General features: G+C 51.6%; 1 protein-coding gene across 1 annotated transcript in view; it reads left to right on the top strand.

Moving 5' to 3' along the window:
- The window catches only part of INPP5D (inositol polyphosphate-5-phosphatase D), a 144,000-nt gene that overhangs the window by 83,902 nt on the left and 44,034 nt on the right, over window positions 1–16,064 (top strand). The window contains exons 10-17 of the mRNA XM_082395832.1: window positions 3,987–4,093; window positions 6,028–6,130; window positions 8,386–8,582; window positions 8,994–9,111; window positions 12,615–12,711; window positions 13,256–13,394; window positions 14,947–15,055; window positions 15,224–15,312. Coding sequence (XP_082251958.1) covers window positions 3,987–4,093; window positions 6,028–6,130; window positions 8,386–8,582; window positions 8,994–9,111; window positions 12,615–12,711; window positions 13,256–13,394; window positions 14,947–15,055; window positions 15,224–15,312 — 959 coding nt within the window. The remainder of the gene's footprint in view (window positions 1–3,986; window positions 4,094–6,027; window positions 6,131–8,385; window positions 8,583–8,993; window positions 9,112–12,614; window positions 12,712–13,255; window positions 13,395–14,946; window positions 15,056–15,223; window positions 15,313–16,064) is intronic.

Genomic DNA, 16,064 nt, shown 5'->3' with positions numbered 1-16,064 from the left:
CTGGCTGCTGTGCTGAGAATAAATGGTGGCAGAGGGCAGGCAGAGACAGGGAGACCAATTAAAGGGCTATGACAGTGGCCGGCAAGAGGTGGTGGTGGCTTGAGATGGGGAAAGATAGGCAGATTGGGAACGTTCTGGAGGTAGAACTGCTCAGACCGACTGATGGAGGAGATGGAGAGGGGCAAGGGAAGAGGAACCAAAACGATTCTATGTAACTAGGTATGGGAACAAGTGGGCCACTTACTGACCCTGCTACTAACACTAATAATAGTATTAATAATACTAATTCTGAGCAAGCAAGATGTCACGTCCCAGGGGCGTGACACAGTCCTGCAAATAGAAGGAAAACCAGAAATTCAGGGGAAGGAGACATAGCCTAATAGCAGCAGATTTGGAGAAGCTGGGGCATTCCGGTTGGCAGCAGTAGGAGTCACGCTGTGGGACACTGACTGCCTCTGACAAGGCTGAGGGGACTTCTGAGAGCACGGGCCCCCCCACGATTTCCCTAGAGTGAGACTTCAGCTCAAGATGGTGGCTGAAGACACACACGATTGTCAGTTCCCTTCCTAAAGGCAAAACTCACGGGGACAAAGAAAACAGGAGGGAAGAGAACGGCAACACAATTCTGAATGCTGGAAAGCAGATGGATAATGATAACCAACTTATAGGAGCCAAAAAAGCTAAATTTTAAGTATGGCATAGGAAAAGTTGAGACGCCTGACATACCACGGAACCACAAAGGGCATAGGAATCGATAGCAACCGGGGCCCCTGGAGTGAGGGTGAAGCTGGGGTTATAAACAGCAGGATTGGATGAAAATCTCTTTAAAAGCGTTAGACCCACCAGATCCCTGTCCGTGCCACGCAGCCGGCGGCTACCCCTCACACATTAGGCGGAAGACCTGAGCTTTATTCTCTGGAGGAGGTAAGGGACTGGGGGACACCGGGCCTGGTGAGGGCAGAGGAAACTACCAAAAACAGAGGGCTCAACAACAGTTACTTCTGAACGCTGAGACGCCAGCCTTCACCCCTGCCCAGCTCGGGGTGCTGCCAGCCAGGCCCACACCCTGCAGGCAGGCAGTTGGAAGATTCTTCCTGGACCACGTGACCAGCCCAGGAACAAAAATCTAAAGACACTGCCATGAAGAGGTTCCCCACAAATCAACCCGTGAGACCACCCAGTGGAGAAACCTTGCTGGACAGTCCCCCACTGGCACTCTTGGGATCCACAGCCAAGGACCACCAGACATTGGAGAGAACCCTGGAATAGGAAACTTGCAGGAAACAAATTATGACAGTGAAAAGAAATTGGACCAGGAAACAAGAACAGAATGCTACTAAAGGAGCATTCCGAGAGCAAAATAAAAATGAAGAAAAAGGAGAAGGAAGGGAACAGGAGATTAGTAAGGAAAAATAAAAACATTATAGCAGAATCTTTTTTCAGAAATTTTTTTTTTATTAATTAATTAATTTATTTTTTTTGGCTGTGTTGGGTCTTCGTTTCTGTGCGAGGGCTTTCTCTAGTTGTGGCAAGCGGGGGCCACTCTTCATCGCGGTGCGCGGGCCTCTCACTATCGCGGCCTCTCTTGTTGCGGAGCACAGGCTCCAGATGCGCAGGCTCAGTAGTTGTGGCTCACGGGCCTAGTTGCTCCGCGGCATGTGGGATCTTCCCAGACCAGGGCTTGAACCAGTGTCCCCTGCATTGGCAGGCAGATTCTCAACCACTGCGCCACCAGGGAAGCCCAGAAATTTTTAAAATAACTCAAAGGAATGGTGGAAAGATAAAGTTAGGAAAGCTCCCAGAAGGTAGAACAAAAGGACAAAGTGAGGAGAAATAGGAGAGAAGGGATTTTTGAAAATTAGAAGACCAGTCCAGGAGGTCCGATACCAATATAATGAGAGTCAGTAAGAGAAAACCGGGAAACAGTGAGAAAATACATTGAAGAAACAATTCAAGAGAAGTTCTCAGGACTGAACAATATCAGTTTCCAGACTGAAAATGGCCCACCGAGTGTCCAGCACACTCTGAGGCACATGCAACTTTGGAAAGTCTCATAACACTGGATTCTAAGAAAAAATCCTAAAAACTTCAAAGCAAAAGATAGATTATAGCCTGTGTCAGGGGTCCCCAAGACCATGATCCAGGTACAGTGAGTGATTCTCCAGGAAAACTCCCAGGACTCAGTGTAGAGTCATATAGCTGTGGTTTGTTACAGTGAAAGGACATAGCACAGTCATCAAAGGGAAAATGTGCCTGGGATGAAGTCTAGGAGAGACCAAGCACAAGCTTCCAGAAGTCCTTCTTTCCCTCTGGGGGTCACGCAGGACATGCTTAATTCCTCCCTTGATGAGTTGTGACAACACATGTGAAATGTCATCTACCAGGGACGCTTGTTAGAGACTCAGCATCCCGGGATTTTACTGGGGGCTGGTCATGTAGTCACCTTCTGCCTGGTACACACCCAGACTCCCAGAAGGAAAACAAATATTCAGTGTAAACCACGCTGTTGGTACAAACATCACAGGCACAGTGAGTTGCTCTTAGTTCTGGGGATGCTGGGAACCCTCCCCAAATCCAAGGTCCTAGATGCCAACCAAGGGCCACCTTCAAGCAGACTTTCCAAGGATAGCAGTCAGGCTTGCCATGTGAACTCTTCTGCATAAAGATGGATTAGAATGATGTTTTATTTCTCAGCAGCAATGCTGCAAACTAGAAACGATGGAGCAAGGTCTCCAGAGTCCTGAGGAGAATTATCCCTAACTTAGAGTTGTGTCAGTGAAGTGTGAGGGTAGAGTTTTCAGACATGCAAAGCTTCCAGAAATGTATCACCCCATCCCTTCTTTCTTGGAAAGCTACTAGAGATGTTGCTCTACCAAAATGAAGGCATAAACCGAGGAAGAGGACAACATGGGATCCAATACAAGAGAGACAGAGGTGAATGGATTTCCCAGATGATGGAGAGGGAAGGCCCTAAAGTAACAGCTCTGCATCAGGCCTAGAGAAGGCTCTGCACCAGTCTGGAGAAGAGAAGGCCCAGAGGCTCTGGGAGAGGCTCCCTCAGGATGATGAAACTGATGAAAGTGCTTGACCACACAGAAAATAGAGTTACAAACGGAGAGAGTTAGGACCACTGAAAAAATATGGCAATTATTAACTCCAGGAAAAACAGAAAGTTGTGTAGGAAAAAGAAAGCAATCAGGGCTTGTCTGTCAAGAGCATTCCCATAATAACAAACACTGAATGCTTATCTGGCCAAAATGATGACATAATTATTAGAAGGGTGATGGAGGGACTGAAATTATACATTGGCAGGGGGAGGGGAACGGTGAGGTGGGGGAACAGGTTGTAAATGTGAAAGAGAGCTAACTAAACCTTTATCTTCTACAGTGGGAAGTCAATATGTAATAAAAATACCTAAGACTGAAACACCAGGAAGTAGCAATATAAGCATCTTATTTAGAGTCATGAAGTAAAATTCCAAAAGAATCCATTAAAAGAATTGAAAGTGGTTTCCTCTAGGGAGCAGGACATTGGAGGGAGGTGGGGTTGGGGAGTGCTATTGTTCATAAAAATCTTGTAGAACAAGTTGAGTCTTTTAGTCGTTGATAGAGGTAAAAATATTTAATTTTTCATTTAGATATAAATTCAAAACAAGCACAAGAGGGAAGGGAGGAAGAGAAAGGAAGGAAAAGAGATAAGGAGGAGGAGAGAGAGAGAGAAGGAAGGGAGAGAGGGAGGGAGCTGAAATGATGGACAGTCACACTGTCTCTGCTCCAGCCAGGCCACCCTTCCTGTTCCAGGCACCACCCTTCCCAGCCATGGGCTCCTCCCTGTAAGAGGAGCAAGGATCTGGGAGACCAGGCACAAATCTGGTGCTCAGCCTGGACACAGAAAAGTCAGGACTGTTGATGGTCAAGTGCCAGAGTATAGTGGAGAATCTACATATTGGGTGATGATGAGAAAAATGAACTTTCATCCCTCTTCAGTCCTGCAGCTCATCAAGTCTCAGAAGTTTCTGAACAAGTTGGTGATTTTGGTGGAAACAGAGAAGGAGAAGACCGTACGGAAGGAATATGTTTTTGCTGACTCCAAAGTAAGTGACGACAAACCACTAAGATGGGCCAAGAGGGGAGTGAGGGACGCACAATTTCTGAGGCTTGCTGTGTGCCTGGAAGTTGGTACCATGGGCTCACTCAGCTCTCACAACCCATTTCCCACCTGGGAAAGCCAAGCGCAGGAAGCTGAGTGGGTGCGTTCCAGGCCAGCTGGGATTCAAGTATCACAGCTCCATCCTCTCCCTTTGCTACCACGCCTGCCCCTGAGAGAGTGCATCCTTTATCAGCCACGTGTTACTAGCCCTGAGCCCCACTGGGGGGCTTTGAACTTCCCCGGGATGCACCCGGAGGCCCTCAGGGGCACCCCAGACTTAAATCTGAGTCTCAACCAGCGCTCCCTCCATTTCTACACTTTGCCCCACTCTGCAGAAGTGAGAGTCCCTGCCAGGCCTGGCTGCTGGAATAAGAGGTGGGTGGGCAGATGGAGAAACTTGGGATCTGGGCGTTGTGGTGGGCCTCTGTACTGACGGTGTCTCTGTGACCTTATCCCTCACTTCAGACATGCCAACCAGGGGCTGAAACCCACCCTCGCGGCCCTGCTGTTTATCCTGCAGTGTACCGCTCGGATGAGGCAGGGCACAGAGAGCTCCTAGCACGTGAGGTGTTGGCTGACTGTGTCGGCACCATGGCTAAGGGACAGGGCTCCTATCATAGGCTCACAGGGACAGCCCCATCGAGTGCCGGGACCCAGCTCTTTCTACCTGTGTGGCAGGGGTGGGCTGCTGGGAGGCCAATGGGGGGTCCGGGGGTGCCCAGAACTGGCTGAGAGGGTGAAAAGGACTGGGAGGAATGATAGAGAAGGAACTGGGAAAAACAAGGAAGTGGGAGCCAGACAGGTGGGGGAGGCAGAAACCTGGCTGGGCATCGTGCTGGGCCCATGGGCAGAGGTCCAAAACCCGGTTCTGCTCATTGCCACAAGCTCGGAAGGATAAGGCACAGCAGTAAACCGAGGCACTGAATATTGAGCCATTTGTAACTAAAAGCAGGTTTCCGTAAAGACAGCCATCACAATTCTTCGTGAGCTGCTTTCTTCAGAGGGAACTTAGATTTGCAATTAGATTGAATCATATGAAATTGCCATCTACGTAGGTCTGAGACAGTCAAACACTGGTAATTTCATATGGTGCAGCCTAAAACTTTGGGGCATGCTTGTTTGGTCACCCTGCCCTATTGAACCGTAAGCTACGAGAGGGCCACGTCTACTTTGTGCCCTACTGTGTACCCAGCACAACTAAATGAAGACTATTAAGAAGGCAACGACAGCCTTTGTGTGTTCTTTCCTTTTTAATTAGTTTCTTGGATTTAAATTTTCTTTCATTACATAAGTCATCTAATTCTCATTAGTGAAAAAGTATACAAATAAACAAAAAGTTTAAAATAGAAACACCCCTATACCACTAGTAATCCTTGGACTCTATCTTTCAGGATGGTTTTTGTTTGTGTTTTTTTAATACGAATGCAGTGGTGCTGTTCATAGTGTTTTGTCAACTGGTTTTTCATACTAAACAATGTATCTTGACCATCTACCCTTGTTGATGAAGTACTTCTGCACCAAAATTTTTAAAACCTATGGTCTTCTAGCATATGGAAGACCCATAATACAGTTAGTAAATTCATCTCCTAAGATCGGACACGAAGGTTTCTAATATTTTCTGCTGCAGTCCCCACGATGTGGTCGGGTCTTCGAACAGTCCCTGATTCTTTCCTTAGAGTCAGGTCCTTGCAGTGGAAGGGCTGGGTCAGAGAGAAGCCGCTCTCTTAAGACCTCGGACACGTATTTCCAGATGGCTCTCCTGGAAGTCCACACTGATCTGCGCTCCCCTCAGTTTTCTCGAAGCTGACCAGTCCTTTGAAAGTATCATGTGCGGGGAGGCAGAGGCCTGTCTGAGTCTGTCTGCCCTTCAATCCCTAGAAGAGAGAAGGCTTCTGCCAGCTCCTCCAGCAGATGAAGAACAAGCACTCGGAGCAACCGGAGCCCGACATGATCACCATCTTCATCGGCACCTGGAACATGGGTGGGTCCACATGCCACCCCGCCTCCCGGCACCTCCCCTGGGGTTCTGCTTTGCTGCCTCAAGCACCCTTACCTGTCTCCCCCCAAACCCCAGTCCCGAGACGTGGGTACCCATCCTGAGACAAGGGGTAAGAGAAACAAGCCCTGGGATTCTCATACCCCAAGTGGAGCTGAAATGGGTTATGTTGCTTGTCGAAACTGGAAAGTCTGAATATATGGGTGAAGAGGCTCTTGGGCACCTGCCAGCCTTGGGCAGCTTGCCAAGGGGCTTCAGTCCTGGAAGGAAGAACTCCCTTTTTGATTTGGGCTGCCAGGTTTATTGAGCAAGAAAGAGAAAGAGAGATGATGCCTAGTTGAATTTGAATTTCATATAAACAACAAATTATTTTTTAGTATAGGTGTTTAGCTAGAAATAAATACATACTAAATATATATTATGATAAATATATATACTATATATATTTACCTACTAATATGTACTAAGTATATATCATATACTAAATATATAAATATATTATACTGGATATAAATTATACTAAATAATTATTTAGTATAACTATTCGGCTAGAGATAAGTGCAAATATACACCAAATATGCATTGTACTAAATATACATAGTATATACTTAGGTGCTAATACAAATTTTTATACTAATATGAATTACACTAAATAATTACTTAGTGTAAATATTCAGCTAGAAATTTTAAAAAATTAAGTAGATACAGAATGTCTAGTTAATTTAAATTTTAGACAAACAGTTATTGCATGGGACATACTTATTCTACAAATTATCCATTGTTTATCTGAAATTTGAATTTGACTGGGCATCTGTCTCGCCTGCTTCTGTCTGGAGCGGAGTCAGGACCACCTCCCCATGCAGCACAGTGTCACCCAGCAGCCCCCCGGGAGGAAGAGGCTGAGCAGAAGCCCTTCGTGGAGGGGGAGGGGGACAATCCGAAATAGAAACGCACCATGGGACTCCTGGCCTGTCGCTGGGTGGAGGATGGGCTGGCGTTCCAGGAGGGAAGTCAGGAGAGCTGCCCACCCCGATTCCACCAGCCCCTGCCTCCCCAGACCTTCACGCCCAGAGATTCCAGGGGCCACGGCAGCGCTGAAGTAGAACCCTTGCCCAGTTCCTGTGTCCTTCTCTCCCCACCAGTGTTTCTTATTGGCCGCCTGATTTCCTCAACTCTCACACTTGGGGGTTCATGCACGTGGGCACCGGCCCCTTCCCGTTTTTCCCTCTGCGAGCCTGGACGTCTTAGATTTGGCTGGGCACGGTTCAGGCCGGCATGGAAGGAGCTGGCCAGGGCCCTGCCGCACCCGGGCAGCATGAGAGGGTCTCCCCAAGCAGAGACCACCAGGCCCCAGGGTTTGTGCTCCCATCCTGAGCCACAGTGGGAGCAGAGCTCGGTGGCAGTCAAGTCACTCCAGTTCTTGGCTTCTTGGCACTTGTGAACCAAGAAAGTTATCTCTTTGAGAAAAAAGTTTACTCAGCCTCCGAGGGCATTTTGAGGGAAATAAATCTTTATCATCATTTCTTTATCAAGCTGTTTCAGCTCAGCTTTTGAAATGGCACTAGGGGGGCCTCCATGCTCTTCCATTTCTCTGGCTAACTCCCGCACACCTCTTGGTTTTCGGCTGAGATCTCTCTTGTGCAATGAAGGCACTGTTGTCTCCTAACCATGGGTTAGAAGCCTCCGTGCTAAACTTGTCAGCCTACAGCGTTCTCTCACCACCAATGGAATGTAAACTCCTCGATGCCCGTGTCTCAGTTATCACTAAAGCCCCAGAGACTAGGACAGTGTCTGACATCTTGTGTACTAGTTCAAGTTACGGAATCTTCAGGTGTTTCTAGTCTTTGTAACTTAACTCTATGTTTACAAAGAAATGTAACTGAGGGAATTACCTGGCAATCTAGTGGTTAGGACCCCACACCTTCACTGCTGAGGGCCCGGGTTCAATCCCTGGTCAGGGAAGTAAGATCCCGCAAGCTGTGCAGCGCTACCAAAAAAAAAGCATTGCTTTAAAACATCAGTATTTTTTTTTAAAAAATCTAAAAGAAAAAGAAAAGTAACTGAGTTCTCACCCTCCCTGACATCCTGGGGGATGACAGTACCTAGTTCTTTAAGGTATATTTCGTTGGGGGAACTGAATGGTTTCCAGTGACTATGTGAACCTCTCCCACCCCCCACGTCTGTTTTGAATTCTCCTGATGTACCTCTGACTCACTTGGTGTTGGGTTTTGCTGTTGAAGGTAACGCCCCCCCTCCCAAGAAGATCACGTCCTGGTTTCTCTCCAAGGGGCAGGGAAAGACGCGAGATGACTCTGCTGATTACATCCCCCATGACATTTACGTGATCGGCACCCAGGAGGACCCCCTGGGAGAGAAGGAGTGGCTGGAGATACTCAAACATTCCCTGCAAGAAATCACCAGCATGACTTTTAAAACAGTGAGCAGTGGCCACAGTCCTGGGTGGGACTCCGGGGCAGTGGGCTGGACAAATCAGAAGCATCTCAGAAGCAAGAATGTGCTCAGTGGCCCCCCCCCCACTTCCAGGGCCAGAGAGGGGCACCTGTATCCAGAAATTAATGGGGTCTATGAGCATTGCTCATCACTGGGGTCCTCCCTCTTCCCTGCCCGAGCTTGTAGGTCATCTTTACTTCATCGAAATCTCATCAGTGCCGGCTCTCATCTTTAAGACACTTTGTCTCATCTGTGAGGCATCCTTAGGAGTCCCCCAAAGTGTAGCGATTACAGACAGGGCGCCCCACGCCTGGGGCGAGGGATGGGTGTGCATCTCTTGCTCTGGGGTCAAGCACTGTGTCCTGGCCCAGGGTCACAGCCTTGTCCTCCCCGCCAGATCGCCATCCACACCCTCTGGAACATCCGCATAGTGGTGCTGGCCAAGCCCGAGCACGAGAACCGGATCAGCCACATCTGCACCAACAACGTGAAGACGGGCATCGCCAACACGCTGGGTGAGCGGGGGGGCTGTGTTCCCCGTAAGCTCGCTCCTGCCGACACGCGCGTGTCCATCCCACCTGGGATGGGTGGTCCTCCCAGCCTAAACGCCCTCGGGGTCTACACCAGTGCTTCTGGGCATCTGGCAGAATGTGGGTTCCGACTCAGTACGTCTCAGGAGGAGCCCGACATTCTGTTTCCAACGAGCTCCCAGGTGGTGTCAGCACTGCTAGTGCACGGACGCTACCTTGAGCGTCGCGGACCGAGGACGGGGGTTGACAGTCGTGCTGTGAAGGTCCAGGTAGTAAGTACTGTAAGCTTTTCAGTCCACGTGCACCTCCTCAGCCCTGCTGCTGACACACGAGAGTAGCCACAGGCAGCAGGAACATGAGTGAGCGCGGCCGTGTCCTAGAAAACTGTATTTACGAACAAGTCACGGGTCCAGCTTGGCCACAGACTGTAGGTTATGATGCCTGGTCTAGACCTAGACGGACTCAGGTTGGAGGTGGAAACATTGGTATCAGCTGTGAGCCTGTGGGGACCAGTCAGGGTGCTTCAGAGAATTGAAAACAGCAGAGGGCTGCATGCCTGTGAGTGTGAGTGTGTGAGTCAGTCTGTGTGTGTCTGTCAGTCTGTGTGTGTGAGTCTGTCAGTCTGTGTGTGTGTGTGTCTGTGTGTATGAGTCTGTGTGTGTGTGTGTGAGTCAGTCTGTGTGTGTCTGTCAGTCTGTCAGTCTGTGTGTCTGTGTGTGTGTGTGTGTGAGTGTCAGTCTGTGTGTATGAGTCTGTGTGTGTGTGTGTGTGTGTGTGTGAGTCAGTCTGTGTGTGTCTGTCAGTCTGTGTGTGTGTGTGTGTGTGTCTGTCAGTCTGTCAGTCTGTGTGTGTGAGTCTGTCACTGTGTGTGTGTGAGTCTGTGTGTGTCTGTCGGTCTGTGTGTGACGTGAGTGCGTGAGGGCAGGTGCACCCACACGGGGGCCGTGGGCTGAGGCTGAGGGCGAGGCCAGCGGTTTCTGGTGGCTGGTGTCAAGGACAGGACAGAGCCCCAGAGCTAAGAGGAAGTAGAATAACTGCTGGCATTGAACGTGAAAAGCTGTCTCAGCCTTTCTGCTGACAAACCGCAAGCTGCCCGCGTCCACACCCACCTGCCCTCCCTCCTTCCTGTGGCAGCTGCCCTGCTCCGAAGCCCACGCCCTCTGCTGCCCAGGAAGCTCCTCTAGTCCTCCATCCCCGGCCGCCTGGGCTGCCCGCCCCCTCCCACCAGCCCTTCCCCAGCCAGCAACGCGCTCCGACCGCCCGACACAAGGCAGAAGCGCACCTCGGCTGGCCTCCCCCCGGCCGCCGCCCCAGCCCTGGCTCCGGGGACGGAGCCGAGTGTGTCCCCAGCCCCCCAGCACGGTGCTGGGCCTGGGCTGCCGACCACCGCACGCGGCGGCCTGCTCCCACGGACAGACGGGCGGCACGACGCTTTCGGGAGTGAGCGGCCGGCAAAGCGTGTGTGGCGGGGGCTAGAGCAGGTCCAATACTACCTGAGACGGCGTCCAGGGGCCTCTCTGACTGGGGGGCATTGGGCCCCAAGTCCGAGGGCAGAGGAAGGGTCCTCATGGGAGGGGGCTTCCACGCAGGGGAACAGCGAAGCCAAGGCCCCGTGGTCCCTGGGCTCAGCTCTAGTGGGTGATGGGACAAGGCCAGAGAGGGAGGCAGGAGGCCTGGGCAGTCGGAGGGCAGCTTGGAGGTGGAGGAGTTCCCCTGTACCAGACCCTCCCTGCCTCCCCTCCCCCGTCTCCTGGGGCTGGTCTCCCCCCTTACCTCCCCCCGAATGGCTCCCAGCCATGGTCAGCACAGGGCAGGAGCTCAGTGAATGCCGGCTGACTGGCGGAAGATCTATGACCTCTTGGAGAGCTAAGACCTTGTACCCTGTGCAAGGCCGTGTGCTGAATGCTTTCCAACTATTACTTGATACAGGCGCCCTGTGCAGGCAGGGACTGTCATTAGTCCCATTCGCAGACAGGGCTCTGGAGGCTACAGTGATGTTCCCTAACCTGTCCGAGGCCCTGTGACAAGGAAGGGGTGGGCAGGGATTTAAACCCAGGCCGCACCGCAGGGTGGGGAGAAAGCTGAGAGGAGGGGCCTCCTGGGGGCGAGGGGAGCAGGGCTGCCTCACTGCCAGGGGCAGCGGGGTGGGGGGTCGGCGGGGGGGGCGGGCAGGAGGCCCGGCCTGGCTCGGCCACTGGCTGGGCTGAGGCTCCCTGAGTCCCGAGGGGCAGAGCCGGGTGATCTCCAGGGCCCTTTTGCTATCCAGCCCAGACAGAATGTCAGCCACTTGGGTGGTTTTAAATTTTGAGGACCAAATTCAAAAAAGGAAAAGGAAACAAGGGAAGTCAATTTTAATAATATATCTTATCAAACCTCATACGTTCAAAATATGACCATTTCAATAGGTATTCAATATAAAAATTTATTAGATATTTTACAGTCCGTCTTTGTTACCGAGGCTTACAATTCCGATGTGTCTTTTACACTTTTACATCTCAGTCTGGACCTGTACATCTCAAGTGCTCAGTACGTACGGCTCACAGATGCCGTGACGGGCGGAGCAGGTTCCCAGACTTCGGCATGTGTCAGAACCACCTAGAGCAGTGTTGGCAGACTTTCCCTCCAAAAGGCCAGAGAGTAAATATTTCAAGCTTTGCAGGTCATGCATGCCGTCTGTGTCGTAATTACTGGACTCTCTCTAGGGACGTAACTGTGTTCCAATAAGATGTTATTTATAGACACTGAAATTTGAATTTCATATAATTTTAATGTGTCACAAAATATTCTTCTTTTGATTTTCCCCCAACTGTTTAAAAACATACAAACCATTCTTAGCTGGTGGTGGGTCAGTGTCTGCCTAACCCCTGTCCTAGAGGACTTGTTAGACATGGATTACTGGCTCCCACTCCTGAAGCTCTGATTCAGCAGGTCCAGGGTGGGGCCTGAGATGTGTACTCCCAGCAAGTTCCCAGGTGGTGCTGATGCTGTTCTGGGGAACGTACTTTGAGGACCACTGGTCTCAGTGTGGGTTTCAGTCTCTCCGGGAAGCTGGAGTTAGCTGGTGGAAGGTCACCACCCGCTGCCCCCCAGCCCTGGGCTCCTCTTTCTGAATCTCCTTCTCAGGGTTTCTGGTTCCTTTCAATGGTCCTGCTTGGGCATGTGGAGAAACTAACACCCCCCCCCCCCTTAGAGGGAGATGCCAGGATGAGTTATCACCAGTAGCCTCCTCCCTCAGCCCTGCCGAGAACCCCAAGGTTGCTGGCTGCTCATCCCATTTTGCTGTTGTCCCGGAGGAACCTCGCCCCCTGGTCCCTACCACCTGTCCCATCTCCCACCCCAGATAAAGCTGTTCTGCTTTCTTCCTTGGCCTCCACTTTCCCACAGCGGCGCTCTCCCTCCTGACGAATGACATTGCTTCACCTTGATTTCCTGCCACTTGGCAGCTTTGCCCGTTTGATGCTCTGACTTCTTCCTCCCCCTCCCTTTAGGGAACAAGGGAGCCGTGGGGGTATCGTTCATGTTCAATGGAACCTCCTTGGGGTTTGTCAACAGCCACCTGACTTCCGGAAGCGAAAAGAAACTCAGGTAATGGAGCTCATCCCCCAGGAGCAGGGATTGGGGTTATTTGCCCAGACAGGCCTCAAACCCTAAACACCATAAGGACGGCTCAGTCCTCGGCTGGGACCCTGTCCGGTCGGCCTCTAAGGGCTTTTCCCGTGTTCTCATCAAAGGCAACTACAGCTACATCCACGTGTGGCTGAATCTTGCCTAAAGGACAGAACAGACATTTCCTCGTGTCACTAACCCAGCAGACACCTAAACACCACTCCATCTCTCAAGGGAAAACCTCATCTGGGGCGCCCTTACAGATGAAAGCGCATTGTGCCTGTTGGTGGCCCAGCCACACAGACGGCCATCTAGAAGGCTGATGATTCCGAGTGCCTGCGGAGCGGATGCTCCCGGGGCCCCGGCCTGCGTTCCCAGTTCAGCCCAGGGGCTGCATGCGCGTGGTTTGCTGCAACAGGGCTGGAGATTTCCGTCTCACTCCCCGACATGCCCCCTCTGACTTCCTGGCACGGGCAGTAGGGAACCTATGCCCCTGTGCTAAGCTGGCTGCTTTTTTGTTTAGGCGAAACCAAAACTATATGAACATTCTCCGGTTTCTGGCTCTGGGAGACAAGAAGCTGAGCTCCTTTAACATCACTCACCGCTTCACCCACCTCTTCTGGCTCGGGGATCTCAACTACCGCGTGGAGCTGCCCGCCTGGGTGAGGGGCCGCCCTCCCGGGGCTGGGGACGCACAGGGCAGAGGCTCCCTGCATCAGCTCAGGGCGGAGGGTCAGGGAGACACACGACCGGGCCGGGCCAAGGCAGCTACTCCTCTGGGGCTCGACACTGGTCCCATCACGGAGCCGCTGCCTTTCTTTTTTTTTTTCTGCTGCCTTTCTTTACGGCTGGCCTCTGCTCACGCCTACTTGCCACATAACTGTCCCGGCCACCCCTCCTCACCACCTGTCTGCCGCTCTGGTCCTCTGGCTAACCAGCAGTGGCCCCTCGACTTGCCAGTCCCAGGTCCCCAGGAAAGGCTGAAGTCTGCAGAGACCAGCTCCATTTTCTCCCCAAATCACGGGTCACCGGGCAGCCTAAGGAAGGCATTCCTGAAGTTGGATGCCCATCCAATGAGCAGCAGTCAGAGGGGCCACATGGCACAGATGGCCTTGCTCACTCAAGGAGGGCAGAAGATTCCCTGGGAAGGGAGTGGGCAGGCATGGCCCCTGGACACGCCTGGAGCGAGACTCGGTTGCTCCTGAAAGATGGTGCAGAGGCCAGGCATGGGAGGAGAACCGTCTGCCCCTTGTGTACCAGGAATACTCTGGCACTGCTGTCTGTGAGGGGAGAGGGGACGGCAGAAACGGACCTGATTTTACAGGGCAGGAGAGGCTCCTGGAGCACAAGCGGCCTGAGAAAATGGCCTTGGGTCGGTTACAGGCCTCTGACAGTTGAGATTGAACTCGGGCCTTCGGACTCCCCTCCCAGATGTTTTCCCAGCCCTCCCACATCCCTCGGCCTCCTCGGCCTGTCGCTGGCACAGCCGCTTTTAGGGCCCGTCTGTGCCCCACCTCCCCCTCCCCGGCCCCTCCCTGCCTCACAGGATGCTCTTCGGGAGCTTTCCTTCTCTCCCTCCTGACTGAGCAGGCAGAGGGCAGAGGGGAGAGGGGTGGACAGAGGCCCCACAAATCCCGACCCTTCACAGTTTAAGGGGCCGTCCACCCACTCACTCCCCAGGAGGTCGGCCAGGTGCATTCGCCAGAGCGGAGGCAACGTAAGTCTCAGGAGAGAGGACAGCCGGATTCCAAGGATGGCACACCCCACCGATATCACACCGACTCTCGGAGTCCGAGCCCGGATCACGGAGGCCCAATGCCCATAGCTTCGGGGGCTGGGGTTTCAGATCCTGTCATGGCTTTACAATAGGCTGTCTCACAGAGAGAACAGACAGCAAGGGAAACATACCTACCCATCTAGGGAAGCCTTATAAAAATGATGCTAGAAGTCGGTGCACAAAAATAGTATCCCTCTGTAGAGTTAGACTAGCCAGGAGCTTATGTTACTGAGTTGTTATTTCACTATGATTGCAGGGTTGTCCGTATAAAACGGTTGAGTGTGAATAAGCACCAGCCCAACATCCCTGGGACCAGGGTCTAGCGCAGCTTCGGGGACTCGGGTCCTGGCGCACCAGGCAGGAAGGTGGCGATGTGCCTCTTACCATGTTGGTGAAAGGGTTGTCTCACCAGTGGCTTGGCCATGTCTTTGCTCCAGGAGGCAGAAACCATCATCCAGAAGATCAAGCAGCAGCAGTACGCAGACCTCCTGTCCCATGACCAGCTGCTCATGGAGAGAAAGGAGCGGAAGGTTTTCTTGCACTTCGGTGAGAACTGCCATCCTCTCTCGCGGGCCCTCTCCCCCCAGCGTTCTGTCTCCCCTTTTCCCAAGTATCCTCACCGGGGGGAAGGATTACGCCTGGAAAAGAGGGAAACTTGGCCAAACGTGAAACATGGGAAATCAAAACTGAAACCGTGGTTTTGTTTGGTTTCAGAGGAGGAAGAAATCACATTCGCCCCCACTTACCGTTTTGAAAGACTGACTCGGGACAAATACGCCTACACTAAGCAGAAAGCCACAGGGGTGAGTCCTGTTCCCCGCCCTCCATCTCCACCCCCCTTGCACACCTCACCCCTCTTTTGTCCATTCCCATAAAGGTGAACGGGAAGTGAAGAGCCCCCTCATCCACTAGGTAGCAAAAAAAGTAATAAAACTAGAAATCATATGTTGATCGTGTCACAGAGCAAAACCCTTCCCTAAGGAGAGGCTGGGCAACCAGACATGCATGCTGCAAGGAGTTGCCCCATGACGCTTCTGTCCGTGCGTGTGCGTGTGTGCGCGCATGTGTGTGTGTGTGTGTATATGCCACATCTTTTTTATCCATTCATCTGTCAGTGGACATTGAGGTTGCTTCCATGTCCTGGCTATTGTAAATAGTGCTGCAGTGAACATCAGAGTGCATGTATTTTTTTGAATGAGAGTTTTCTCCGGATATTTGCCCAGGAGTGGGATTGCAGGATGATATGGCAACTCTACTTTTAGTTTTTTAAGGAACCTCCATACTGTTCTCTATAGTGGCTGTATCAATTTACATTCCCACCAACAGTGTAGGAGGGTTCCTTTTTCCCCACACCCTCTCCAGCATTTATTTGTAGACTTTTTGATGATGGCCATTCTGACCAGTGTGAGGAGATACCTCATTGCAGTTTTGATTTACTTTTCTCTAGTAATTAGTGATATTGAGCATCTTTTCATGTACCTGTTGGCCATCTGTATGTCTTCTTTGGAGAGATGTCTGTTTAGGTCTTCTGCTCATTTTTTGATTTGGTTGTTTG

The sequence above is a fragment of the Balaenoptera borealis genome, assembly GCF_965194805.1.
Source record: "Balaenoptera borealis genome assembly, chromosome: 6".
NCBI classification, from domain to species: domain Eukaryota; kingdom Metazoa; phylum Chordata; class Mammalia; order Artiodactyla; family Balaenopteridae; genus Balaenoptera; species Balaenoptera borealis.
The sequence above is the reverse complement of the archived record's forward strand: the minus strand, read 5'-3'. Positions and strand labels throughout refer to the sequence as shown.